Raw genomic sequence first — 27,896 nt, 5'->3', positions numbered from 1 at the left:
AAGCTAGTATGAGTTAGTGCAAAATCTAGTAAAATTTTTGCAAAGCTGCATAATCCAACTATGGCAGATTTTATAGAAGCTATTACCACAATGCAGTGATACAACGTGTAAGAACATTGAAAGGAAAAACATGCAAAACACATCTTCCTCTGTGGTTTCCATTTTCTCGCTACTGTTTACACTACTTTTCCTTACATGGAAGAAACAAACCAACCAACAAACAGAAAACAAACCCAATCAACAAATAACACAGAGGATAAGGTCATCCACAAAATGCCCTTCATAAAATGTAAGTAGCTGTCTGTAACTGGTAATCTGCCTGGTATCACAGAATGTACAGATGAAGGCAATGTGTATCTTGCCACATTACCTTTTTTGTTAGTATGATCAACTGATGCAACAGGACTAGCACCCCTGAAGATTTTTCTCTGATGTGACGACAATGGACTGGGAATGGTAAAACGAGGGGCCACTGCTGTGCTGGAGAGATCCAGGCACAATTAGATTCTTCTGCCTTTCATGACCTTGCAGCCCTCCCTCCCCCACAAAGGCTTACAGATAATCATTAGCGCACATTCAAAGACACCTCTGTCTGTGGGAGAAAAATTATCTCCATTTATTTTGTTTCATATACATCCATAGTTGAATTTTAATACAAAAGAAAAAAATTAGAATCTGACAAATGTTTACAAACAAGATACCTTCAAATAGATTTTACTCATTTTAGCCTGGTGCGGAGTAATTGACAAATTGTACTGTTTATATTCAAGGCAACAGAGTCTGTAGTCCAGGACCACTTAGCCCAACCTTTATGCAAGCTTCATTTTAATCTACCATGAACAATAAACTCATTGTTGATTCCCAGTTGTGTGTGTGTGCACATGTGTACATAGCAGCTCCTTTCATAGAAAGAAAAGACATCTAGAGGTCGTCTTGTACTTTTACCTACAGGAATCATGATAAGATACAGATGATTATATGTAACCGGGGCTGGATTTTATAAGAAAAAATAATTAGCTGACAAATGAGGGCAGCAATAAAAAAGCGTCTTTTTTGCAACAATAAATAAATACAGTCAAAAGTTTTCTGTGAGACTCTAAACCAGCTTCTTCACTGAAGAGCAGACGTGGCATTTCCATGGAGTTACACTTGACCCCATAGTATCTTTTTTTCTTGCTTTCTTTTTCTTTTTTTTTTCAATAAACAAAGTTTTCTCGCTTCTGCCACAATAGTAAAACCATTTGATCTTGACAAGATAATGGTGTCGTTGACTTTGCTTTTTTCTTGTCCGTTGGACAAAATTGGCCAAGAATATAATTGGACTGTTATGACCAATAAAAACGAAGTTTAGGTCAAGTCTTGTCAGGATAGCCTGACTAAAAACATCTGGCTCCTTAATTTAAAATAGTTCAGACAACCAGATTCTTGCTGTGTTTTATGTTAGGTTAACACGCTGAACTTTAAGAAGCTGTAGACTGCAGTTTGTTGTTATGAGACCTACAGAATATAGAAAAAAGGGAACAATTAAGCACCCTTCATTTTTGAAAACAATGATGCTTTATGCGGATGCCAAGGTCAGTCAGTCTGGGAGAAGCAGCCATGTTCTTTCATTCACCCTTGGCAAGCGAATAGAAAAGAACGATTAAGAAATTTTTAACCTATAATATTCAAACTTTTCACTGTACACTAAACATAATAACTCACTGGAAAAAGCCAATATTAAAATATATATATAATATTTGTCTAATAAAGATTACAATATTTTCAGCCAACTGGACAAATAGAGGCATTTACAGAAGCATTACCATTGTGGTGAAAGGTGTGTGTGTGTGTGTGTGTGTGTGTGTGTTTATTTACATCGATGAGGGGAATATAAAGGGAAAAATATGCTTAAAAAAAAAAAAAGCAACCTTAAAATCACATTTTTTCTATTAAAGTCCAGAAAGTCTCCCTTCTAGTTTCACAGTTTTATTCACAACTTTCATTAGTAAACCAAATTACTGTACAGTTACCAGGACTAAGTCAAAGGACTTTATATTGCAATAGCAGATAAATACAGTATTCCAAGAGTTTACAATTTTTAAATACATTGTTCAACATGGCTGCTAGAATAAATGTTTTACCACGATACATCTTTAACATTAAAAAATTATATTAACTAATCTGACTTTTTGGGGGGCAATTTTGAATTAGGTAATCACGAGGTACAATAAAACAAAGAGTGACCACAACATCCAGTTCTGATTCCAGTTAAAAATTCAGACTAAAGATATCACAATCTGTAAGAAAAGAAAGAATATGGATGGTATAAATGATGAATTATAACAAAGTGCAGTAATGAAAAAAATGTGCAAACAATGCTGGAGATCATAAATTAAAATGGGAAAATATGGCAAAGGAAATTCTGGAAATCCATACATAAATCAAGTATCAATAACTGGCTAGTTATGTTTCATTCTGCCTTAAATCTGGAAATTCCCTAAAAAGGCAATAGCAAGTTGCCCTTTTACAATTCTTTACACTGTAATTTTGTTTTGTTTTGAGACAAGGTCTCGCTCTCTAGCCCGGTCTGGAGTGCAGCGGCGCAATCACAGCTCACTGCAGTCCCAACCTCCAGGGCTCAGGTGATCCTCTTACCTCAGCCTCCTGGGTAGCTGGGACTACAGGCACGTGCCACCATGCCCGGCTAATTTTTTCATAGTTTTTGTAGAGATGGGGATTCCCCATGTTGCCCAGGCTGGTCTCAAACTCCTGGGCTCAAGCAAACTGCCTGCTTTGGCTTCTCAAAGTGTTGGTATCACAGGCGTGTGCCACTGTGCACAGCCTAATTTGTTTATTTAAGCAGAATTGAGCAAACTTCTCGATTCAGCTCCCATGTGCTTTAATGAAAATTATGTCAACTTGAGTATATTAAAAAGCTACATAAAATAACCAGGTGGCAAGAAGCCATCGTAAGTGGCCCCTTCACTGTGCAGGCCCAGCCTAGGCTTCCATCTCTCCTTTACCAAGTTCCCTTTGTCTTGCCTACAGGCCCCAGGACCTCCAGGCAATTTCCTCTCCTTCATCAGCAGTTACCAGCAGTCATCCTCTGGGTTCTGCCAGCAAGCTGGCACCAGGGTAGGATTCTCACCCCTTGGCTTCTACCTCACAGATACCACCAAAGGCCTTTCCAATTTAAAAAAGCAATTTTAGAAACTGAACTAGAGGAATAACCATGATGCACAAATCAAAAAGCATAGAGGGGCTTATAATGAGAAGTTGTGCTCCTCTGTCCTACCTTAACTCCATCTGAAATCCAGGCTGGCTCCCTATGATCAATTCCTTTGACTTTTCAGTTCTCTGGGTAGATTTCTTTTCCTTTTTGAGACGGAGTCTCAATGTTGCCCAGGCTGCAATGCAGTGGCGGGATCTCTGCTCACTGCAAACTTCTCCTCCCGGGTTCAAATGATTCTCCTGCCTCAGCCTCCCCAGTAGGTGGGATTACAGGTGCCTGTCCCCAAGCCCAGCTAATTTTTGTATTTTCAGTAGAAATGAGGTTTTATCATGTTGGCCAGGTTGGTCTTGAACCCCTGACCTCAAGTAGTGATCCACCCACGTCAGCCTCCCAAAGTGTTAGGATTACAGGCATAAGCCACCACACCCAGCCTGAGTAGGGTTTTTTTTTTTTTTTTTTGAGTCTCACTCTTGTCACCTGGGCTGGAGTGTAGTGGTACGATCTGCAACCTCCGCCTCCCAGGTTCAACTGATTCTCCTGTCTCAGCCTCCCGAGTAGCTGGGACTTACAGATGTGCACCACCATGCCTGGCTAATTTTTTTATTTTTAGTGTAGACGGGGTTTTACCACGTTGGCCAGGCTGGTCTCAAACTCCTGACCTTAGGTGATCCGCCTGCCTCGGCCTTCCAAAGTGCTGGGATTATAGGCATGAGCCACCACCACACCCAGCCAGGGTAGATTTCTTATACAGCTATTTCTTGTTTTATCAACTTTTGTTTAAGCCCTGCTATGGCAATGAGAACCAAGCTCACTTAACCATTTTCTCACCTCCCTTTTTGAGTCTCGAGTTTTATTTCCCTATAATTTAAAAATTACATAATTCTATGCTTTGTCTATAGGGTGATTCTAAAAGTTGAAAATCAATGTCATTATTTTTATTATTATTATTATTATTATTATTTTTTGAGACGGAGTCTCACGCTGTTGCCCAGGCTGGAGTGCAGTGGCGCGATCTCGGCTCACTGCAAGCTCCGCCTCCTGGGTTCACGCCATTCTCCTGCCTCAGCCTCCTGAGTAGCTAGGACTACAGGCGCCCGCCACTGCGCCCGGCTAATTTTTTGTGTTTTTAGTAGAGACGGGGTTTCACTGTGGTCTCGATCTCCTGACCTTGTGATCCGCCCGCCTCGGCCTCCCAAAGTGCTGGGATTACAGGCTTGAGCCACCGCGCCCGGCCTTATTTTTATTATTTTTGAGACAGAGTTTTGCTCTTGTGGCCCAGGCTGGAGTGCAGTGGCGTGGTTTTGGTGCACTGCAACCTCCACCTCCCAGGTCCAAGTGATTCTGTCTCAGCCTCCTGCGTAGCTGGGATTACAGGCATGTGCCACCACACCTAATTTTTGTATTTTTAGTAGCGACGGGGTTTCAGCATGTTGGTCAGGCTGGTCTCAACTCCTGACCTCAGATGATCCACGCACCCTGGCCTTCCAAAGCACTGGGATTACAGGTGTGAGCCACTGTGCCTGGCCCAATGTTACTACGAAAATGTAAATATTTTTCTCTGTAGCACCTAGTCTTTTGCTAATAGGGCTTTTTTTTTTTTTTTTTTTGAGACAGGGTCTTATTGTGTCGTCCAGGCTAGAGTGCATGGCATGAACATGGCTCACTGCAGCATCTACCTCCTGGGCTCAATCCTCCCACTTCAGCCTCTGAAGTAGCTGGGACCACAGGTGCACATCACCATGCCTGGCTAAATTTTATGTTTTGTAAAGATGGGGTTTCGTCATGTTGCCCAGGCTGGTCTAGAATTCCTCGGCTGAAGCATCCTCCTGCCTCAGTCTCTCAATGTGTTGGGATTACAGGCACGAGCCACCGTGCCCAGCTAACAGAGCACACTTACACAACTTTCTGTTTTTAGTGGTGTTTCTAATTGCCTTTCATTTTTATCCCTGACATTCTTCGGCTTAATCATAGCCTTATGTTTTTCTGTCTTAAACAAATTATCTAATGTATGAGTCATTTTCTTGCTCTACTGAGCCTCTGGGGAGTGCTCCATTCTCCTGTTAGGATTTGGACTGCTGACATTTTACAGCCTGCTGTACAAATGTCACCTTGGGTCAGAGTAATTCTCATTGCTTTCCTGAACCTCCTGTTTTCTGAACTCAAATAAACAAAAATTTCTGGCCAGGCGCGGTGGCTCACGTCTGTAATCCCAGCACTTTGGGAGGCCAAGGCAGGGGGATCACGAGGTCTGGAGTTTGAGACCAGCTTGGCCAACATGGTGAAACCTCGTCTCCACTAAAAATACAAACATCAGCTGGGCATGGTGGTGGGCGCCTATAATCCCAGCTACTTGGGAGACTGAGGCAGAAGAATTGCTTGAACCCAGGAGGCAGAGGTTGCAGTGAGCCAAGATTGTGTCACTGAACTCCATTCTGGGCAACAGAGTGAGACTGTCTCAAAAAAAAAAAAAAAAAAAAAAAATTTCTGGCCCAGTGCAATGGCTCATGGCTGTAATCCCAGCACTTTGGGAGGCCAAGGCTGGTGGGAGGATTGCTTAAACTCAGGAATTCAAGACTAGCTTGGATCATAGCAAGACCCTGTCCCTAATTAAAAAGATACATCATGGCCGGGCGCGGTGGCTCACGCCTGTTAATCCCAGCACTTTTGGAGGCCGAGGCGGGCGGATCACCTGAGATTGGGAGTTTGAGACCAGCCTTGCCAACATGCAGAAACCCCTGTAATCCCAGCTACTAGAGAGGCTGAGGCAGGAGAATCCCTTGAATCCAGGAAGGCGGAGGTTGCAGTGAGCCGAGATGGCGCCATTGTACTCCAATCTAGCCTGAGCAACAAGAGTGAAACTCCGTTTCAAAAAAAAAAAAGATGCTTTTCTTTTTTTTTTTGAGACAGAGTCTCGCTCTGTCGCCCTGGCTGGAGTGCAGTGGCGCCATCTCGGCTCACTGCAAGCTCCGCTGCCGGGGTTCACACCATTCTCCTGCCTCAGCCTCGGGAGTAGCTGGGACAACAGGCGCCCCCCCACCACGCCCGGCTAATTTTTTTTTTTGTATTTTTAGCAGACATGGCATTTCACTGTGTTAGCCAGGATGGTCTCGATCTCTTGACCTCGTGATCCACCCACCTCGGCCTCCCAAAGTGCTGGGATTACAAGAAGATCATTAAAAAGGAAAAAATTTGTTTCCTTATTTTTGATAGCACACATTTTTTTTTCTTCTGAGATGGAGTCTCACTTTGACACCAAGACTGGAATGCAGTGGCACAATCTCAGCTCACTGCAGCCTGTGCCTCCCGGGTTCAAGCGATTCTCATGCCTCGTCTCCTGTGTAGCTGAGACTACAGGCGTGCACCATTATGCCCGCCTAATTTTTGTATTTTAAGTAGAGATGGGGTTTCACCATGTTGGCCAGGATGATCTTGAACTGCTGACCTCAAGTAATCCACCTGCCTTGGCCTCCCAAAGTGCTGGGATTACAGGCTTGAGCCATCGTGCCTGGCCAATAGCACATACTTTTTAAAAATACCTGCCAAGAAAGGATGTCCTGAGTCCTCACGTGACTGAAAATGTATTTATTCTGCCTCTAAACTTGACCGTTTGGATGCAACTGACAATCTTTTTTTTTTTTTTTTTTTTTTTTGAGACGGAGTCTCGCTCTGCCGCCCAGGCTGGAGTGCAGTGGCCGGATCTCGGCTCACTGAAAAATCCGCCTCCTGGGTTCACGCCATTCTCCTGCCTCAGCCTCCCGAGTAGCTGGGACTACAGGCGCCCGCCACCGCGCCCGGCTAGTTTTTTGTATTTTTTAGTAGAGACAGGGTTTCACCGTGTTAGCCAGGATGGTCTCGATCTCCTGACCTCTTGATCCGCCCGTCTCGGCCTCCCAAAGTGCTGGGATTACAGGCTTAAGCCACCGCACCCGGCCAATCATTTTTTCTTAAACTTTTAGATTTATTCTTCCATAATCTTCTAGCACTAAATGTCATAGCAGAAAAATCTGACACCAATCTATTTCTTGTTTCATAGATTGTCTGTTTTATCTAAGAGTTTCTTTTATTCTTAGCGTTTGGAAATTTTATAGTGATGTATGTAGGGGTGAGTCTTTTTCCATTTGTCCACCTGGTTTATAAGGTTTATCAACTGTCTCCCTTGCTCCTCCCTACCCCTCATAGAGTGCAAGGGCCTTAATTTATTCACTGCTAAATTCCCTGTATCTGGTGTACACACATCAGGTTCTCAAAAGTCATTTGCTGAGTGAAGGAATTTATTCTGCTAGAATTTAAAGTCCTGTGACTATCATCAGCTCAGCAAATTTTTCTTTCATTCTTGTCTTTTTTTTTGAGACAGGGTCTCACTCTGTCACTCAGGTTGGAGAGCAGTGGTGTAATTACAGCTCACGGCAGCCTTGAACTCCTGGGCACAGTGATCTTCCTGTCACAGTCTCCTGAGTAGCTAGGACAATGGGTATATGCCACTATGCCCGGTTAATTTTTAAAATTTTTGTAGAGACACAATCTCACTGTGTTGACAAAGCTGGGAATTCCACCCCCCCACCCCCTACCGTGAGAGTCTCATTGTCACCCAGGCTGGAGTGCAGTGGTGTGATCTTGGCTCACTGCAACCTCTGCCTCCCAAGTTCAAGTGATTCTTGTGTCTCAGCCTCCCAAGCAGCTGAGATTACATGCGTGTGTCACCACACCTGGCTAATTTTCTTTCTTTTTTTTTTTTCTTTTTTCTTTTTTTTTTTTTTTTGAGACGGAGTCTGGCTCTGTCGCCCGAGCTGGAGTGCAGTGGCCGGATCTCAGCTCACTGCAAGCTCCGCCCCCCGGGTTTACGCCATTCTCCTGCCTCAGCCTCCCGAGTAGCTGGGACTACAGGCGCCCGCCGCCTCGCCCGGCTAGGTTTTTTTTTGTATTTTTTTAAGTAGAGACGGGGTTTCACCGTGTTCGCCAGGATGGTCTCGATCTCCTGACCTCGTGATCCGCCCGTCTCGGCCTCCCAAAGTGCTGGGATTACAGGCTTGAGCCACCGCGCCCGGCCTAATTTTCGTATTTTTAGTAAGAGACACGGTGTCTCCATGTTGGCCAGGCTGGTCTTGAACTCCTGATCTCAGGTGATCTGCCTGCCTTGGCCTCCCAAAGTGTTGGGATTACAGGTGTGAGCCACTGCGCCTGGCCACTTTGTGAATTTTAAAAAAAGACTTTAAGCAGATCAACGACAAATCCAGCAATTTCCCAATATTTTGTCTGTCCACTTCTCCTTGCCAGTAGATTATAACCCTGGAGTCTTGATTTTTTGTTTTTGTTTTTTAAAGATATTTAAGGTTAAATTACCATAAACTGCACTGGTTGAATCTTGAGACAGAGTAGTATAAAAAGAGTGAAGAGCTGAATTAATTCAGAACACTGAACCCATTTGCTCACCTGCTAGCTTTGAATCCTTTCAATTTCTGTACAAAGAATGATTCAAGAACTTCTGCACACTGGTAAAACGGGGAGTCACTTGGATTGTAGTAACGACAGTTATCAAAAATTTTGGTCATATCTGCCACAAATTCCGTCAGCTTTTCATAATACCGTCTTTGTACTCTTTCTTCCATGGTGGCAAGGTCTTAAAAACACAAAATGTAAAACATTTTCAGAGCTTTAAGGTTTTTCCAATGTGAATATCCTCTGAAGTTCTAACAAATATATATGTTTACTTTGCAAGCAGTCCTGGAACCAGGCTGGTTCACCCTGGAGGTTATTTTGCAATTCATGAAGAACAAAAGAGTACTTTTCCAATTTTGTTTCTGACTGAGGTTCTAATAAATAAATCCTGGCTGCTGTTAAGAAGGTTCTTTTACTTTCAGTTAACTGCATAGAATAGTCCTTCATTCAAATGGTTTGAGATCAATGAAACACACCAACATGATCTATACATATCTAAGTATAACACATTTCTACATGCAAACAATTTAGTATATGTACAAAGAAAAGGTGGGAATCCAGAATTAAGAACAAAGTCTCTGTACTAGTGGCTTTATGATCCTTGCATTAGACTTTAATAACATCATATTGCTTTTTTATTCATTTTTATTGTTACCTTATATTTGTGACAAAGTGATACTGTCTTACCATTCATGACTGCAATGATAAGTGTCCACTTAAATGTAAGGGAAAAATATTAGCTGATACGAATATTAGTATGTAATAGTACAGGCAATATGTAGAAAGGAGAAAATCATTATGGTGATAGATGGGTGTAATATTGTGAAATATATACTTGGTCTTTGTCCCGATTTCTTGACACTTAGCTCCTAACACGGTTGGAATCTCCAGAGTGGTAAGTTTCTTTTATATGTTAATGACTGGTGGCTGGAATTCCCTAGATAGCTTCGGAATGGGGGATGGTCACCGGAAGGACCTAGTCAGGATTAGAGGGTTGGGACTTTCAGTCCCATCCCCCAACCTCCGGAAGGGAAGAGGGGCTAAAGGTTAAACTGATCACCAATGGCCAAGGGTGTAATCACTCATGCCTACGTAATGAAGCTTCCCTAAAAACCCAAAAGGACTGGGTTCAGAGAGCTTCCTGATACAGCTGAACGTGTGGACGTGACTGGCAGGTGGTGTGCCCAGAGAGGGCATGAACGCCCCTCCCCACAGCGTTGCCCTGTGCATCCTCTCCACCTGGTGTTCATCGGAATCCTTTGCAGTGTCCTTAATAAACCGGTAAGCCTAAGTAGGTGTTTCCCTGAGTTCTGTGAGCTGCTCCTGCAAATTACTGAATCTTAGGAGAAGCTTGTGGGAACCCTGATTTATAGCCAGACGGTCAGACATGCAGGTAAAACAACCTGGGGATGGCAATTAGCATCTCAAGAGGGGGTAATCTTGGGGACTGAGTCCCCAGCCTGTGGAATCTGACCCTATCTTCAGGTAGATAGTGTCAGAATTGAATTGAATTAGAAGACACCCAGTTAGGGTCTGAAGCAGACGACTGGATTGGTTGTTCATGGGGAGAAATCCCCACCCACTTCTTGGCGACCAGAGGTCAGCAAACAGAATTCTCCCACGTTGATTGTAGTGAGAAAGCACAGGAAAACAAATTTGTTTTTTTTTTTGCTGTAGAGCAGGCAACTGCTTTGGAATGTACTGACTGAAATAAATCTACCTGAAACAACATTGATCCTAGGAGAACGCTGTGCTTGAAATAAAATTCTGTATACAATTTGACATAAGTATCTGAGAGCGTGAAAGGCCAGTAATCTCCAATCTATCTAGGGTGCACAGTCAACACATTCCAAACTAAAGCTTCGTGAATATTTTTGAATTTGAAAGTGACTTGAAAGTTCATCCAATAAGTAAAAGTACTAGAATACCTAAGAAACAGCTGAAAAGTAAAAGTAATGCGAGGGAATCTTATCTGTCAGCCATTAAAAACTATTCTAAAGCTGTGATAACGCAAAGTGTGGCAGCACGCAGAACACCACAAACACTAACAGAGACAAGTTCAAACCACGAACAGATTTAACTGTATCTAGTGTAAGAATTTCACATATGTTAAGGATGTCCCTTCAGGTCAGTAGGGAAAGGAGTTCATTGATAAATGAGGTTGCGGCCGGGGTGGCTCACGTCTGTAATCCCAGCACTTTGGAGGCCGAGGTGGGCGTATTGGGCGTATCACCTGAGGTCAGGAGTTCTGAGACCACCCTGGCCAACACAGAGAAACCCCATCTCTACTGAAAATACAAAAATAAGCTGGGCATGGTGGCACATGCCTTTAATCCCAGCTACTAGGGAGGCTGAGGGGAGAATCCCTTGAACCCAGGAAGTGGAGGCTGCAGTGAGCCAAGATCGCACCACTGCACTCACCACTGCCTGGGCGACAGAGCGAGACAACGTCTCAAAAAACAAAAGCAAAAACAAAAAAAAGAGTTTGAGGCAACTGCCTACATATCTGAAAAAAAAAAAAAATTCTATCTCATTATATGCCAGATAATTCTGAGTTTATTAAAATCCAAGGGCAAAAATTAAAACCATAAAAAGTACTAGGAGACAAAACACTGTAAATGTAGTAACTGAGCTGTATATACAAAAATGATTAAAATGGCAAACTGTGTTATATATATTTTAGTATACACACACACACACACACACCTCTTTGAAAGCTCCAGTTTATGTAGTTTTAAAAAAAATGTGTAAATGTGAAGAACTGTGAAAATACACATAGCTTGATTCCAAGCAAGACTTGGCACATCAATGCTGTAGGTTCATGTAAGGTGTACAGGAAAGAGCGAACACATCACACTAGGACATTCTTGGTTCACACTTATGTGCTGGTTACTACTGCTTGACTAATTTTCGTTTTAATAAAGTATGTGAATAACGCTTGGACACCGAATGGCTCCAAGTTAATTAGATATCCCTTAAATTTAGTCCTAGAACACATAGGTAAGTATATATCATGGAAGAGGAAAAAGACTCCAAGCATGATGCCTATTTATGATTAATAGATATGACTCCAAAAAATGTTAAAAACTACCATATGCCAAAAAAATCATAAAACTTTTACTTCTTTTTAGTATACAAATAGCCCTTAAAGGCCGGGCGCGGTGGCTCAAGCCTGTTATCCCAGCACTTTGGGAGGCCGAGACGGGCGGATCACGAGGTCAGGAGATCGAGACCATCCTGGCTAACCCGGTGAAACCCCGTCTCTACTAAAAAATTCAAAAAAAAAAACTAGCCGGGCGAGGCGGCGGGCGCCTGTAGTCCCAGCTACTCGGGAGGCTGAGGCAGGAGAATAGCGTGAACCCAGGAGGCAGGGCTTGCAGCGAGCTGAGATCCGGCCACTGCACTCCAGCCTGGGCGACAGAGTAAGACTCCGTCTCAAAAAAAAAAAAAAAAGACAAACAAACAAACAAATAGCCCTTAAATAGCCAGACGTGGTGGCTCATGTCTGTAATCCCAGCACTTTGGGAGGCAGAGGCGGGCGGATTACCTGAGGTCAAGAGTTCAAGACCAGCCTGGTCAACCAACATGGTGAAACCCCATCTCTACTAAAAATACAGAAATTAGCTGGGTGTGATGGTGGGCGCCTGTAATGCCAGCTACTCGGGAGGCTGAGGTGGAAGAATCAGTTGAACCCGGGTGCTGGAGGTTGCAGTGATTCAAAATCATGACACTGTGCTCTAGCCTGGGCAACAGAGTGAGACTCCTTCTCAAAAAATGAAAATATAAAATAAAAGCCCTTAAATAATACTGATAACAATATAAATATCTCGAGAGAAAAATAGAAGAAATATGTAAATAGGATACTCTTACATAAAAACACTTTCTTTGACAAATTAGCAGAAATTAAAAATGATAACACTGGCCTATTAACAGAGGTTACCTGTAGGGGACAATATGGGAGTAGTGGTAAATATTACATTTTACATCTCTGTAACATCTGCATTTGTACACTATAAAACACACTACTTTTGAAATAAATATTTTCAAAGACAAAAAATATGCCACTCAAAAGAGTGATAATACTCAGTGTTTTTCAAGAGTGCAGACAGAATGTTATAGATATACACAATTAGTGGAAGCTGGTTCAATTTGCTAATGTGTAATTTTTATCTTTTTTCTTTTTCTTTTTTTTTGAGAAGGAGTCTCGATCTATCACCCAGGCTGAAGTGCAGTGGCACGATCTCGGCTCACTGCAACCTCCACCTCTTGGGATCAAGCAATTCTCCTGACTCAGCTTCCTGAGTAGCTGGGATTACAGGCACGCACCACATGCCCAACTAATTTTGGTATTTTTAGTAGAGACAGGGTTTTGCCATGTTGGCCAAGCTGGTCTTGAACTCTTGACCTTGTAACCTGCCCGCCTCAGCCTCCCAAAGGGCTGGGATTACAGGCATGAGCCACCGTGCCCGGCCCTAAGTGTAATTTAAAAATAATTCTTTTTTTTTTTTTTTGTGACAGGGTCTCACTCTGTTGCGCAGGCTGAAGTGTGGAGGTGTCACAGTGATGAGCCACCCTTGCCTGGCCATTGTTTTTTTTTTTTTTTTTTTAAAAAAAGCCGGGCGCGGTGGCTCAAGCCTATAATCCCAGCACTTTGGGAGGCCGAGACGGGCGGATCACGAGGTCAGGAGATCGAGACCATTCTGGCTAACATGGTGAAACCCCGTCTCTACTAAAAATACAAAAAACTAGCCGGGCGAGGTGGTGGGTGCCTGTAGTCCCAGCTACTCGGGAGGCTGAGGCAGGAGAATGGCGTAAACCTGGGAGGCAGAGCTTGCAGTGAGCTGAGATCCGGCCACTGCACTCCAGCCTGGGCAACAGAGCGAGACTCTGTCTCAAAAAAAAAAAAAAAAAAAAAAAAAAGCCTAAAAAGGGCCAGGTGCGGTGGGTCACGCCTGTTAACCCCAGCACTTTGGGAGGACAAGGTGGGTGAATCCCTTGAGGTCAGGAGTTCAAGATCAGCCTGGCCAACATGGTGAAACCCTGACTCTACTAAAGATACAAAAATTAGCTGGGTGTGGTGGCGCACGCCTGTAATCCCAGATACTCAGAAGGCTGACGCAGGAGAATCGCTTGAACCACGGAGGGAGAGGTTGCAGTAAGCTGAGACAGTGCCACCGCACTCCAGCCCAGGCGATACAGCGAGACTCCGTGTCAAAAAATAAACAAAAACAGTGTACTACATCCCCGCTACTCAAAAGACTGAGGTGGGAGAATCACCTGGGCCTGGGAGGATGAGGATGCAGTGAGCTGGTGATGGCACCACTGCACTCCAGCCTGGGCAGAACAGCAGCAGCAAAGCCTCAAATATAGTTAGACCCTTTCACCTGGAGACTGTTTTTTTAGAACAAGTACAGGCAGATGTATAAACAAAGATGTTCAGTGACATGTTGTTTTACTAGCAAAAACTACACACAACAAAACTATTGATGGGGGGTGTTAATTTTTTTTTTTTTTGAGACGGAGTCTCACTCTGTTGCCCAGGCTGGAGTGCAGTGGCGCGATCTCTGCTCACTGCAAGCTCCACCTCCCGGGTTCACGCCATTGTCCTGCCTCAGCCTCCTGAGTAGCTGGGACTACAGGTGCCCGCCACCACACCTGGCTAATTTTTTGTATTTTTAGTAGAGACGGGGTTTCACCGAGTTAGCCAGGATGGTCTCAATCTCCTGACCTTGTGATCCGCCCACCTCGGCCTTCCAAAGTGCTGGGATTACAGGCATGAGCCACCATTCCTGGCTGGGGGGTGTTAATTTTAATTTCATATAATTAAAAATGATGTAGGTCTATAACAGCTGATGTGAAAAAGTATTAAGTTTACAAAACACATTACCGAACATGATAACTCATTTAAACTTATTTCTATTTAAGAAAATAAAAGTTGCTGATTTTGTTGGTTCCCTTATACCCTTAAAGAAAATTACTATTTTCAGTTTAGTCTATATTGTTCCAGACATTTTCTATGCATTTCTAAACATATCTAGGTACTCTTAGAAAATAAATGTTTACTGCTTAAAATCTGGGTACTGCTCTGTAACTTTCACTTCTTTTCTCAACAACATGTTTTGGGAGATCTATATTATTATCTTTATTTACCTACTTAGGAGATACAGGAGATTATGTTTAACTTAGTATGGATGTATATCTGTATTTTATTATTATGTTTGTGGGACAAGGTCTCGCTTTGTTGCCTAGGCTGGAATACAGTGGTGTGATTATGGCTCACTAAAGCCTCTACCTCCCAGCTGAAGCGATCCTCCTGCTTCAGTCTCTTGAGTGGCTGGGATCACAGGCATGAGGCACCAGGCCTGGCTAAAGGTTTTTTTTTGGAGACGGACTTTCACTCTTGCTGCCCAGGCTGGAGTGCAATGGCCCAATCTCAGCTCACTGCAACCTCCACCTCCTGGGTTCAAGCAATTCTCCTGTCTTAGCCTCCCAAGTAGCTGGGATTACAGGCATGTGCCTCCACACCTAATTTTGTATTTTTTTTGTAGAGATGGTTTTGCCATGTTGGTCAGACTGGTCTTGAACCTCCAACCTCAGGTGATCCACCCGCCTCAGCCTCCCAAAGTGCTGGGATTACAGATGTGAGCCACCGTGCCCGGCCATTTTTTGTTATTTATTTATTTGAGATGGAGTTTCGCTCTTGTTCGCCAGGCTGGACTCTGCCTCCTGGGTTCAAGCAATTCTCCCGCCTCAGCCCCCTAAGCATTTTTTGTTTTCTTGTAAAGACAGGATCTCACTATGTTGCCCAGGCTGGTATTAAATTCCTGGGCTCAAGCTATCCACCTGCCTTGGCCAAAGTGCTGGGTGAGCCACCATTTGGGGTTTATCTTGGTATTAAAAAAAGCAAAAACAAACAGGAAAACCAGCTCTTCAAGAAAATAATTTTGGTTAAATAAGCTAAGGTATATTCAACTAATGGACCATAAAAAGCCATTAAAATCATGGGTTTTTGAAGAAGATTTACATAGGAAAATGTTTGTATTTACTGTATGATATGAATTTTAACACCCATGCATACAAGAACACACCAAAAGTAATGACTATCTCTTTTTGTTTTTTGAGACAGAGTTTTTCTCTGTTGCCCAGGCTGGAGTGCAGTGGCACGATCTTGTCTCACAGCAACCTCTGCCTCCTGGGTTCAAGTGATTTTTGTGCCTCAGGGTCCTTAGCTGGGAGGCTAATATCCTCCATGATATATACTCACCTATGTGTTCTCCTAGGACTTTAAGGGATACTTAATTAACTTGGAACCATACAATGTCCAAGCACCTGCCACCACGCCCAGCTAATTTTTGTATTTTTTTTTGTAGTAGAGATAAGGTTTCACCATGTTGGCCAGGCTGGTCTTGAACTCCTGATCTCAAGCAATCTGCCCGCCTCAGCCTCCCAAAGTGCTGGGATTATAGGCATGAGCCACTGTGCCTAGCCCCGGCTGATTTAAAAAAAATTTTTTTGGAGAGACAGGGTTTTGCCATGTTGTCCAGGCTGGTCTTGAAATCCTGGGCTCAAGCCATCCACTTGTCTTGGCCTCTCAAAGTGCTGGGATTATAGGCATGAGCCACTGTGCCCGGCTTATCTTCTTTATTTATTTTATTTTTTATTTTTTTTGAGATAGAGTTTTGCTCCTGTTGTCCAGGCTGGAGTGCAGTGGCACAATCTTGGCCCAATACAACCTCTGCCTCCCAGGTTCAAGCGATTCTCCTGCCTCAGCCTCCCGAGCAGCTAGGATTACAGGTATGTGCCACCATGCCGGGCTAATTTTGTGTAGTATTTATTTTCTAAATTTTCTTTTTCTTTTTCTTTTTTTTTTTGAGACGGAGTCTTGCTCTGTCACCCAGGCTGGAGTGCAGTGGCACAATCTCGGCTCACTGCAAGCTCCGCCTCCCAGGTTCACGCCATTCTCCTGTCTCAGTCTCCTGGGTACCTTCTCAATGGTGACTACCCAAATTTGAAATATGTACAATGATTAACTCCTTCCATTTTCAGCATCGGGAGAACAGAGGTAATAACTACTTGTTTATGTTTGTTTTTCAGAGACAGTCTTCATTTATTTCCTCTTCATGTTTCCCCCTCTTTGAAGCTGCCATGAAACACAAACTCTTCTCATTTAAAAAAATGCTTAGCTGGCTTTTGGAACATAATTCTTTCATTAGCAGTAAGTGATCCTTTGGAAGCTTTTAACTACGTTTTAATTTTTCTAATTTCTTTTGCAGATAAATTATTTTTTAATACAATCATTTGTAGCCATTAGTGTTGATACAATTACTTGTGGCTGCTATTACCATTTTTTTCTGGGAAATGAGGAGTATATTCTCTCTAGTTCATCAAATTTGCTCTCCTTCAGAAAAAGATGAGGCAGAATTGAATGGAGAAGGATGAGAGGATCAAATAGACCACAACCCAATCATTAATTTCACTCATTCTTTTATAAAGCTGCATAATACTCCAGTCAGACACCATTTGATATAGCTACGCTATTGATGGCTACTTATTTCATTTCCAATCCTTTGTTTTTTTTTTTTGAGATGGACTCTCGCTCTGTTGTCCAGGCTGGAGTGCAGTGGCGCGATCTCTGCTCACTGCACGCTCTGCCCTCCTGGGTTCACGCCATTCTCCTGCCTCAGCCTCCCGAGTAGCTGGGACTACAGGTTCCTGCCACGTCGCCCGGCTAGTTTTTTGTATTTTTAGTAGAGACGGGGTTTCACCATGTTAGCTGGGATGGTCTGGATCTCCTGACCTCGTGATCTGCCCGCCTCGGCAACTCAAAGTGCTGGGATTACAGGTGTGAGCCACTGCGCCCAGGGGTTTTTTTTTTTTTTGGACGGAGTCTCACTCTGTGGTCCAGGCTGGAATGCAGTGGTGTGATCTCGGCTCACTGCAACCTCTGCCTCCCGGAGTGCTGGGATTCCAGCGTGAGCCACCCTGCAATTTCCAATGTTTTTGTAATTATAAACACTCCCACAATGAACATACTTGTGTGCCTGTAAATCCTAAGAAATGAAACTGCTGGGTTCAAGAGTATGCACAATTGGCTGGGCATGGTGGCTCACGCTTGTAATCCCAGCACTTTGGGAGGCTGAGGGGGGCGGATCATGAGGTCAGGAGATCGAGACCATCCTGGCCAACGTGAAACCCTGTCTTTATAAAAAATATAAAATTTAGCCAGGTGTGGTGGTGCATGCCTATAGTCCCAGCTACTCGGGATGCTGATGCAGGAGAATTGCTTGAACCTGGGAGGCGGAGGTTGTAGTGAGGTGAGATTGCACCAGTGCACTCCAGCGTGGCAACAGAGCGAGACTCTGACTCAAAAAAAAAAAAAAAAAAAAAAAAGACCTGGCGCAGTGGCTCACGCCTGTAATCCCAGCACTTTGGGAGGCCGAGGCGGGTGGATCACAAGGTCAGGAGATCAAGACCATCCTGGCTAACACAGTGAAACACCATCTCTACTAACAATACAAAAAATTAGCCGGATATGGTGGCAGGTGCCTGTAGTCCCAGCTACTTGGGAGGCTGAGGCAGGAGAATGGCATGAACCCGGGAGATTGCGTCACTGCACTCCAGCCTGGGCAACAGAGCGAGAGACTGTCTCAAAAAAAAAAGAGTATGCACAACTAAACTTTAATAGATACTACAAATTTACCCTCCAAAGTGACCATACCAATTTATACCCCCACCAGCCTTGCTAAAAATATTCTAAGATATTAATTTTATGGATAATAAAACATCCACTGAGACTTCTGAAGAACTTCATATTCAACTCATGTACTTACCCATAGGTTCCTTAATAACACCATAATAATCTGGTGCATCATTAGGATCTACTGGTTCAAGGAAAGGCCAGGCCATCTTATGGGCCTATAATGAAAAAGCAGCATCATTATTGTCAGTGAAAACACTAATTCCATTTAAGTTTCTCAGCTGAGTTACTACATCAATGAACCCAAAAGTCAGTCTTAAATTTGATACATGAAATACTTTATATTAGGTGATTTCTGCTCTAGTAATAAGTTACCTAAGATGAGTCTCCTCTACAATAATGGTACTCAAAGGCTGGTCAGAAGACCTTGTGTGGGGGGTGGAGCACAAGCTTAGAAGTCACAAAATCAGTATTCTGAGCCCTACATGATGAGTTGTCACTGAGTGATGCTGGTATTGCAATCACTTCTATAAACAGGTGGAATGGGTTCAAAGTGTGGAGTCATTACCACAGCTGGTTAATGATGAGGTGGCAGAGATGTGTCGTTAAATAACATTCAACCACATATTGAGACTATGATTCTCTTTTTAGTTACTTCAATTCTTGTGATTATGATAACAAGAGGAGAAAGTTTCAATCCAGTGCACTATATCCTTTTATTTCCCCCCATTTTTTTGAGATGGGGTCTTGCTCTGTCATCCAGGCTGGAGTGGAGTGGCATGACCATAGCTCACTGTAGCCTCCAGTGCTCAAGTGATCCTCTCACCTCAGCCTCCCGAGTAGCTGGGATTACAGGTGCGTGCCAACATGTCCAGCTAATTTTTAAAAATGTTTTGTAGAGATGGGGTCTTACTTTGTTGCCCAGGTTGGTCTCTAACTCGTCAACTCAAGTGATCCTCCTGCCTTGGCCTCCCAAAGTGCTGGGATTATAGGTGTGAGTAGCCACACTGGCTTTCCATGTCTTCAATACATCTGTATCACTTGCTAATCCTGCAACCCATCCCCATCCTGTTTTTCTTTTTTTTTTTTGAGACAGAGTCTCGCACTGTCACTGGGCTAGAGTGCCGTGGCTCGATCTTGGCTCACTGCAACCTCCACCTCCCGGGTTCAAGCAATTCTCCTGCCTCAGTCTCCCTAGTAGCTGGGATTACAGGCGTGTGCCACCGTACCCAGCTAATTTTTTGTATTTTTAGTAGAGAGATAGGGTTTCATCCTTTTGTCCAGTCTGGTCTCGAACATCTGACCTTGTGATCTGCCCACCTCAGCCTCCCAAAGTGCTGGGATTAGGGAGTACACCACCGTGCCCAGCCCCCTTTCTGTTTTTCATAAGGAAAAGAATAACTATAATCTTTTTTTTTTTTTGAGATGGAGTCTCACACTCTCACCCAGGCTGGAGTGCGGTGGCGCCATCTCCGCTCACTGCAAGCTCTACCTCCCAGGTTCACACCATTCTCCTGCCTCAGCTTCCTGAGTAGCTGGGACTACAGACGCCTGCCACCACGCCTGGCTAACATTTTGTATTTTTAGTATAGATGGGGTTTCACCGTGTTACCCGGGATGGTCTCAATCTCCTGACCTTGTGATCCACCCACCTTGGCCTCCCAAAGTGCTGGGATTACAGGTGTGATCCACTGTGCCTGGCCAAGAATAACTATAATCTAATCATACTGCTTCTCAATCCATGGGGGTGAGAGGAAGTTTCTTTAAAAATAAAATATATAAAGAAGTGAGTCATGTTAACATTCTTGTGAGTGTGAAATAAGCTGAGGTGGTGTGGGGATATGGTAAAGCTCATGACACTGGTACGTGAAGGACTGAAGTTTGTCAGGCACTTCACTAGACTAGCTGGGAGTCAGTAAATAATCACTTTAAGACTGGAAAGTTGAAATCCTAGAAATCTTTCCAAAATTCTGCTGGCTGATTTCATTTTCAAATGCTGCACACAGAGGGGTCTCACCTGTAAGGAACGGAGCACCCTCTTCAACCCCTCATAATCCTTCTCTGTTAGTGGCGTGAGCACTGTCATGGCATCCTCTGTTGACTGGCACTGTGGACAGACATACTCATCAATGAGCTCTGCCTCACTTTGCAAGATGCCAACGCAGCGCCCATGGTACCAATTCTGACACCGATCACAGCCAATATAAAATCTGTAAGATCCGAAATGGAAATGTGAGTTCAAAACAGATGGGATGATGTTACTTATAATAAAGCATGCACCTGAAAATTTGCTAAACCCTGGGATACAAAATAGTTTTAGTATTATGGTTTTAATACTTTCAAGATTGGCATTCCAGTACATTAATTTAGTATTTTTTGATGTTAAGAACAAGCAGTAAAAAAATGTGTAAGAACACTGTGTAATATTAGAGAACAAATTTAAAGATAAATATGGAACATTTAATTGATTTTAAAGCTGAAAACAAAGCCAAAAATCTTTCAACTAGTACAGTACCATATGGGAGTTCAAAATCCTATAAGCTAATAACAGAGTCTCAGAGCTTGTACCCATATTAGTGTTTTTCTAACCTACAATAAAGCACCATTTCAAACACTGATAAAGTCCAAACAAGTCAGGCTATTTTAATCACATTAATTTCTATGTTACATATTGAAGAATCAAATCTACTATTAAACCACATTTTCCCCAATGTGTGTCAAACATTCACTATGAAGCAAGATAAAATTTGAAGGGTAGGTAAAAAGGGAAAAAGAGAAAAATGAAAAGGAATTTGTAATGTAAGTGTATAATAAATGTAGAAAAAAAATCTGCTTTTTATTTTAAAATAAATAAGTAACCAGTCAGAGCAATTTGGCTTCCTAAATTATTAAATATGATGCTCTTATCAGAACTCACTGTGACTCATCATAAGGTGTTCTGCAGATACAGTACAATTCCTCACTGCTGCCCTCTTGTGCCCGTTTACAATCATTACAGATGTACACATCCATTTTCTTAGCCTCCTTTTCTGTGATGCCAACACATTCTCCATGATACCAGTTAGTACAAAGATCACAGCCAATATAGAACCTAAAAGTATTCACAATGAAAATGACAATGTAATTGTCATTTTGAGCTGCAATGGTACTTAAATCTGTCTTCCCTGCCTTGCTTCACTTTTTTACAGGATAACTTCCTGCTTATGAGTCAGCTAAACATTCCTGAATCCAACCATTCTACCCCTGGCAAACTCCAGTATCTGATGCTCTATCACGTGTGGACACATAAAGTCACTCACATCGGTTTCAACAAGTACACTGCTTAGTGAAATATGGGTCTTTAAAAACATACTGGAATTTGAAAAAAGAAACAACACATTGATGGTAATGTCTTCCTCTGAATGAATGTGTGTAAAACTGTAACAGGCACAAAAACCAAAGCCAAAGAATCAAAGACTTACATCTATCAAACCTATTCCACAGAAGCCATTTCAATATCAGGGCTATTTCTTAGATAGGTTTGAAAATGTATCTCACAATTTAAATTTGAGAACAAAGCAAAGCGCAAACACCAAGTAGAAGTTACACTACAAGGAACATGCAGGTCAGCCAGGTGTAGAAGATAAATGGTCAAAATATGAGATGAAGAAGAAAACTAAGAAAGGTACATAGAGCAATTCAATCTCTACCAGGTTTTCTGAATAAACACTAGAATTTAATCGAATTAAAAATAATCTCTCATAATGGAATATGGCATGGGCCAGTTTTCCTGTTAATGTAATGTTTGTGACAATGTGGACAGTGGCCTGGCTAATTAACGAGCAGGGAACATGGAAGGAGCTGCTTCAGTTCAACACCGGGGACAAGGTGTGGAGAACGATGCAAGGATAGTTATCCGAAACCTGTGAGGGTCTACACTGCTTGGCAAGGCGGAGCTGTATAAGTGTGTGATTGTGGAGTGCAGAGTGGCCTCTGTAATAAACGACCTAATGACAAAAGGAAAAGTAAATGTAACAAACGCTTATATAGTGTGTCTACAAGTGTTGATAGGCACTGTGTAGGAACACCATGTCAAAGTCATAGTGAGAATTACCATGAATCACAGGGAACCAGACTGGCCTTGCTGATACCATTGGCACTCTTAGTTCTACCAAGGCATTTCTTGAGGAATGCCTCACCTAGAGGAATGGAAGTCGTCCTCAAGCTTCAACTTGACCTGCTTCATGAATGTGAAGGAATAATATATGGTTATGTAGTTTATCCTGTTACCACTAACTTTTTTTTCTCTTTTGTCTCACTGTATAGCCCAGGCTGCAGAGCAGGGACAGGATCACGGCCCCCCTGCAGCCTGGACCTCCCAGGCTTATGTGATCCTCCCACCTCAGCCTCCCGAGTAGCTGGGACTACAAGCATGCGCCACCAGGCCTGGCTTTTTTTTTTTTTTTTTTTTTTGACGGAGCCTTGCTCTGTCTCCCAGGCTGGAGTGCAGTGGCATGATCTTGGCTCACTGCAACCTCAGTCTCTCAGCTTCAAGCGATTCTCCTGACTCGGCCTCCCGAGTAGCTGGGATTACAGGTGTGTGCCACCACATCTGGCTAATTTTTACATTTTTAGCAGAGACGGGGTTTCGCCATGTTGGCCAGGCTGGTCTCGAACCCCTGACCTCAGCTGATCCATCCACCTCGGCCTCCCAAAGTGCTGGGATTACAGGCGTGAGCCACCACGCCTGGCCAATTTTTTTGTACAGACAGGGTCTCCCTATGTTGCCCAGACCGGTCTCAAATACCTGGGCTCAAGTGATCCTCCTGCCTCGGCCTCCCAAAGTGCTGAGATTACAGGCACGAGCCACAGTGCCCAGCACTTTTTTCTTTTGAACTATGACTCTCACATGATTTTCACTTCCACAGGTGGGGGTCCTCCTGAGATACTTTGTGTGTTATCTCCACAGAGTGATAGGCTGTGTTCTGGAAGGATGTTCAGGACTTGAATTTCAGTTTTCAGTCATTCTCACTGGATTCCCAAACCAGCCTAGTTTGGGACAAGAGATTACGAAACACTCCTTAGAAACACTAACTCATCCCAACTAAAATAGGGAGTGAATGAACCTGGTATACTAAAGTGTTAATAATGACAAAATGAAAAATATAAAATAACACAAAATAATGAGGCAATCTCGATGGAATGGGCACATGTATCTGTGTGCCTCATTTTATGCAATGTAGGTATTTCAAAGAAGTTGTGTGTGACATAATTTCTGTGATCTGAATACTCTAAACAGGCCAAAGAAGTCTTGTTATTTAAAGAAGTTCTGTAAGCAAATCTTTTTAACTGAAAAAGTAAGGAAACTTCTGTTTCAGAAATCATTTAGTATATTGTGCTTAAAGTGAGGCACACTTGTATTAAACTAAGGAAAAAAAAATCAGTGAATCAGGTTCTACTGTTTACATTATGTATAATTTCCAATGAGGTAAGATAATGAAAAGCAAAGATGCCTAAATTGATTTGTGTTTAATTCGGCACACAGCTCAATCTGCCAACAAAGAGTTTTCATTTGGCATTTGCAAACAGATGATCATTTAGACAGCGCCACCAAAGCAGCTTCCATGTTGCAACCTGAACATCATTAAAGGGACCACAATTTTATTTCAGGAATCAATTAGGTATCCACTTAAGGCAGGCATTAAGCATTCCTAATTCTAATTAATTGATTCTAAATGATCATTTTTTAAAGCACAATCAAACTTTTTGGTCCTGTAAAAAGTATGGTGGTTAACTGTGGCTTTAAAAAGCTGGACTACACTTTAATGTTCAAAGTAGAAGTTAAATATTTTGTAAAATGATATTAATGACCAAAAAATGAAACTACATTTATGGTTTAGTGCCTCTATAATCTTGTTTGTATCACCAAATACAAGTCACAACTGTCAAAAACAGCTTCCAGCTGCCAAATTGTTGGACATTATACTTGAGGAATGGAACACTTTTTGTATTTTTCTGGCTTTTGTCTCTGATAAGAAAGTGGAAACTCTGACAAAAATATGAGTTGCAGTATTTTAATACAAAAAACAACTGCCTAAAATAAAACAATTAAGAAACCAAACCACTCAAATTCAAAACCTCTGACCATTGATGTTCAAATGGTTTCCAGGATTTCATGTATTTACAGGGCTTTGAACAGATCCCAGAAAGGATGCTCTCCATTTTGGGCAACAGTAATACACGTCCTTCTCCAGACATCAATTACTCGTTGATTTGGAGTTAATTCAGAGGGAAGAGGAGAAAGCAAAGGAGCAACAGAAAGCTTGTTTTTGACAGAAAAGAATATAACAAAGGACAATCACAAACACGTGAAATAGCAAATTTTACTTTACTAGCGTCAATGGTAAGAATATCACATGCAAGACCATGGATGAAACATTACTCTTAAATTTAATATTTTCATTTATATCATTCCCAAAATATTCATTTTCTTCAAAACTCAATTTTATAGCTAAACTTTCAAGACAAAAAACTAGAGCTCAAAAAGATCTACTCACTTAGATTCATCATAAGGCGTTTTACAGATACAGTAAAGCTTTGTGTCCTTCTTAGTTTCCTTTGAGGTAGTAGAGATCATTTTCTTTTTCTTGGACTTTGAGCTTGAGTCTTTTTCCTCTTCCCGCTTCCTCTTCTGGGAAGCTGCAGGGAAGGTGGGCGTGGACAGGAGGCCTGTGTGTTGCACAGCAGGTGGAGGGGGAGGTGAAGGTGGAGGGGCTGGAGGGGCTGGAGGAGCTGCCGTCACTGGGGGGCAGGGTACAGCTACTGCTGTGGACTGAGCCACCTGCATCAGGTCTTTTTCTTTCTTAATTTTCAGGTCTCTCTTCAGCTCTTCCTGTTGTCAATTAAAGACAATACAAGACTATCATTAGAGTCATGTAAATGTGTGATCTGGCCAGAAGATAGTACATTACCCACTCTTGTCGAAGTAGCTCCACAGTTCAGTCTAATGTGAGAGAATTTTAGTTAGTTGCAAACAAGAGTTTTCTTGTATCTTAAACCCAACTCAGACAATTAGAAACAGAAAATGAAGACTATGTAAGAACAACTAGAAAGATGCTAGTTATCTTCAAAGGAGAGTTGACTGAAAGATGAGCCAAGTGGCTAGGAAGAGCGTCCCTCCTGGCTTGCCCCTGTCCCATCTGGGCTCTTTCTGTGGTTGCTCAGAAGGTGACTGCAAGCATCCTCACCCGCTGGCTGCTTTCTTCTAGTTGCTCTTGCTCTCTGTCCTTACAGTGAGAGTGGACATGAACTGGCCTTGAGACTCAAAATGTGGTCTGACCAGCAGAAAGCAGAGAAGAGGCAGATTTGCCTTGTTTATTATGATGCTCCTATGTCTAGAATTTCAGACTGCAGGGAGAGTTGGGCAACATAACACACTATTTTCTTTTTTTAAAAGATACTTTCTTTTCATATGTATGCTTTTAGAGACAGAGTTTCGCTCTCATCAATGGCGCAATCTCCGCTCACTGCAACTTATGCCTCCTGGGTTCAAGTGATTCTCCCGCCTCAGCCTCCTGAGCAGCTGGGATTACAGGCGTGTGCCACCACAACCAGCTAATTTTTTTGTATTTTTAGTAGAAACAGGGTTTCGCCACGTTGGCCAGGCTGGTCTCAAACTCCTGACCTCAGGTGATCCACCTGCCTCGACCTCCCAAAGTGCTGGAAATTACAGGTGTGAGCCACTGCACCCGGTCTCTTTTTTTTTTTTTTTTCCTGAGACGGAGTTTTGCTCTAGGCTGGAGTGCAGTGGCATCAATCACTCCAACCTCTGCCTCCCAGGTTCAAGCGATTCTCCTGCCTCAGCCTCCCAACTAGCTAGGATTACAGGCACCTGCCACCACACCCAGCTAATATTTTTTATTTTTAGTAGAGACAGAGTTTCACTATGTTGGCCAGGCTGGTATCGAACTCCTGACCTCAGGCAATCTACCCTCCTTGAACTTCCAAAGTCCTGGGATTACAGGCATGAGCCACACTGTCTGGCCCCTTCATATATATATATATATATATATATTTTAGTTTTAATGAGCAGTGAGGACAACCAGAGGTCACTTTCGTCACCATCTTGGTTTTGGCCGGCTTCTTTACTGTATTCTGTTTTTTCTTTTTGAGACTGGGTCTCACTCTGTCACCCGGGTTAGAGTGTAGTGGCACAGTCTCGGCTCACTGTGCCCTTCACCTCCCAAGCTCAAGTGATCCTCCCACCTCTGCCTCCCAAGTACCTAGGACCACAGGCACGTGCCACCAAACTCAGCTAATTTTTGTACTTTTGGTAGAGACGGGGTTTCATCATGTTGGCCAGGCTGGTCTCCAACTTTTGACCTCAAGTGACCCACCTCTGCCTTCCAAAGTGCTGGGATCATAGGCGTGAGCCTCTGTGTCTGGTCAACATACTATTTTCTCGATATGCATTTTGCCATACTTTTAAAGCACACTTCTTCTGCTATCTAGTAGTACAACTTACTCTTGGAAATGATCAAAGCAAACTTTATTACCCTATGAACAAACCCATTGTGATTGGCATCCACAAACACACTTGGCGTAAAGAAATCATAGCTATGACCAACAGTATTTCTTATTTGGAGACAGTGTCTCACTTTGTCACCCTGCCTGGACCGCAGTGACACAAACATGGCTTGCTGTAGCCTTGACCTGCCAGGCTCAAGTGATCCTCCCACCTCAACCCCTTCAAGTAGCTACAGGTGCTCACCACCATGCCCAGCTAATTTTTTTGAGGAGATAGTGTCTTGCTGTGTTGTCCAGGTAACTCCTGAGCGCAAGTGATCTGCCTGCCTTGCCTCCCAAAGTGCTGGGATGACAGGTATGAGCCACTTGCACCTGGCCATAAAAATATTTCTTAAAATCTGACTTAAAATTTTTTTTTTTTTTTAATTCTTTTGAGATGGAGTCTCGCTCTGTCGACCAGGCTGGAGTGCAGTGGTGTGATCTCAGCTCACTGCAAGCTCCGCCTCCTGGGTTCACGCCATTCTCCTGCCTCAGCCTCCCGAGTAGCTGGGACTACAGGTGCCCGCCACCATGCCCGGCTAATTTTTTGTATTTTTTTTAGTAGAGACGGGGTTTCACTATGTTAGCCAGGATGGTCTCGATCTCCTGACCTCGTGATCCACCCACCTCAGCCTCCCAAAGTGCTGGGATTACAGGCATTAGCCACTGCGCCCGGCCGAAGCTTTTAAACATATCACAAATATTTTACCAAATAAACGAAGAGCCCTGGTTTAATGAATCTGTTTCTCTCTCTATAGACTATCTAGTCTTATAAAGTCAAAAGAGAAGCAGTGTGACAAATTATTCAACAGCCCTTCTCTATTTATAGAGAGAGACTGAACTTCTTCCTAGGTTGGAAACAAAATCTTGAGTTTCATTTCCTAGTTCATATGTTTATAACATCATGGGATGGATTTTGGGAAAACTAAGATAGTATAGTGAGCACACACTTTGATCCTCCCTCTCCCTTCAAGAACATACAAGTGAGCGTAAAATACAAAAAAG

At 42.9% G+C, this 27,896-nt stretch overlaps 1 protein-coding gene and 1 long non-coding RNA gene across 30 annotated transcripts in view; one reads left to right on the top strand and one right to left on the bottom strand.

Annotated features, from left to right (window-relative positions):
* Positions 1-593: 593 nt before the first annotated feature.
* BPTF (bromodomain PHD finger transcription factor) overlaps positions 594-27,896 on the bottom strand; it is a 151,977-nt gene continuing 124,674 nt past the window's right edge. For 11 of the 29 annotated variants that reach the window (XR_012426042.1, XR_012426045.1, XM_015438741.4 and 8 more), the window contains 6 exons: positions 24,884-25,218; positions 21,265-21,438; positions 20,365-20,557; positions 18,481-18,565; positions 8,645-8,831; positions 594-1,497 (listed from right to left, as the gene is read on the bottom strand). Coding sequence is in view for 17 of the 29 variants with exons in the window: in XM_015438741.4 (XP_015294227.3) it covers positions 1,461-1,497; positions 8,645-8,831; positions 18,481-18,565; positions 20,365-20,557; positions 21,265-21,438; positions 24,884-25,218 (1,011 nt within the window). In the remaining 12 variants the exon portion in view is untranslated. Of the gene's footprint in view, positions 1,498-1,952; positions 2,280-8,644; positions 8,832-18,480; positions 18,566-20,364; positions 20,558-21,264; positions 21,439-24,883; positions 25,219-27,896 lie in introns of those variants that run through there. The other 18 variants (XR_012426044.1, XR_012426041.1, XR_012426043.1 and 15 more) reach the window with 7 other exon arrangements.
* LOC135967747 (uncharacterized) lies at positions 9,799-16,866 on the top strand. Its single transcript, XR_010581956.2, has 3 exons — positions 9,799-9,931; positions 16,326-16,444; positions 16,745-16,866. It is a non-coding gene; the product is annotated as an uncharacterized lncRNA (long non-coding RNA).

This window comes from Macaca fascicularis, chromosome 16, assembly GCF_037993035.2.
Source record: "Macaca fascicularis isolate 582-1 chromosome 16, T2T-MFA8v1.1".
NCBI classification, from domain to species: Eukaryota; Metazoa; Chordata; class Mammalia; order Primates; family Cercopithecidae; genus Macaca; species Macaca fascicularis.
This window is presented reverse-complemented; position numbering and strand designations above follow the sequence as displayed.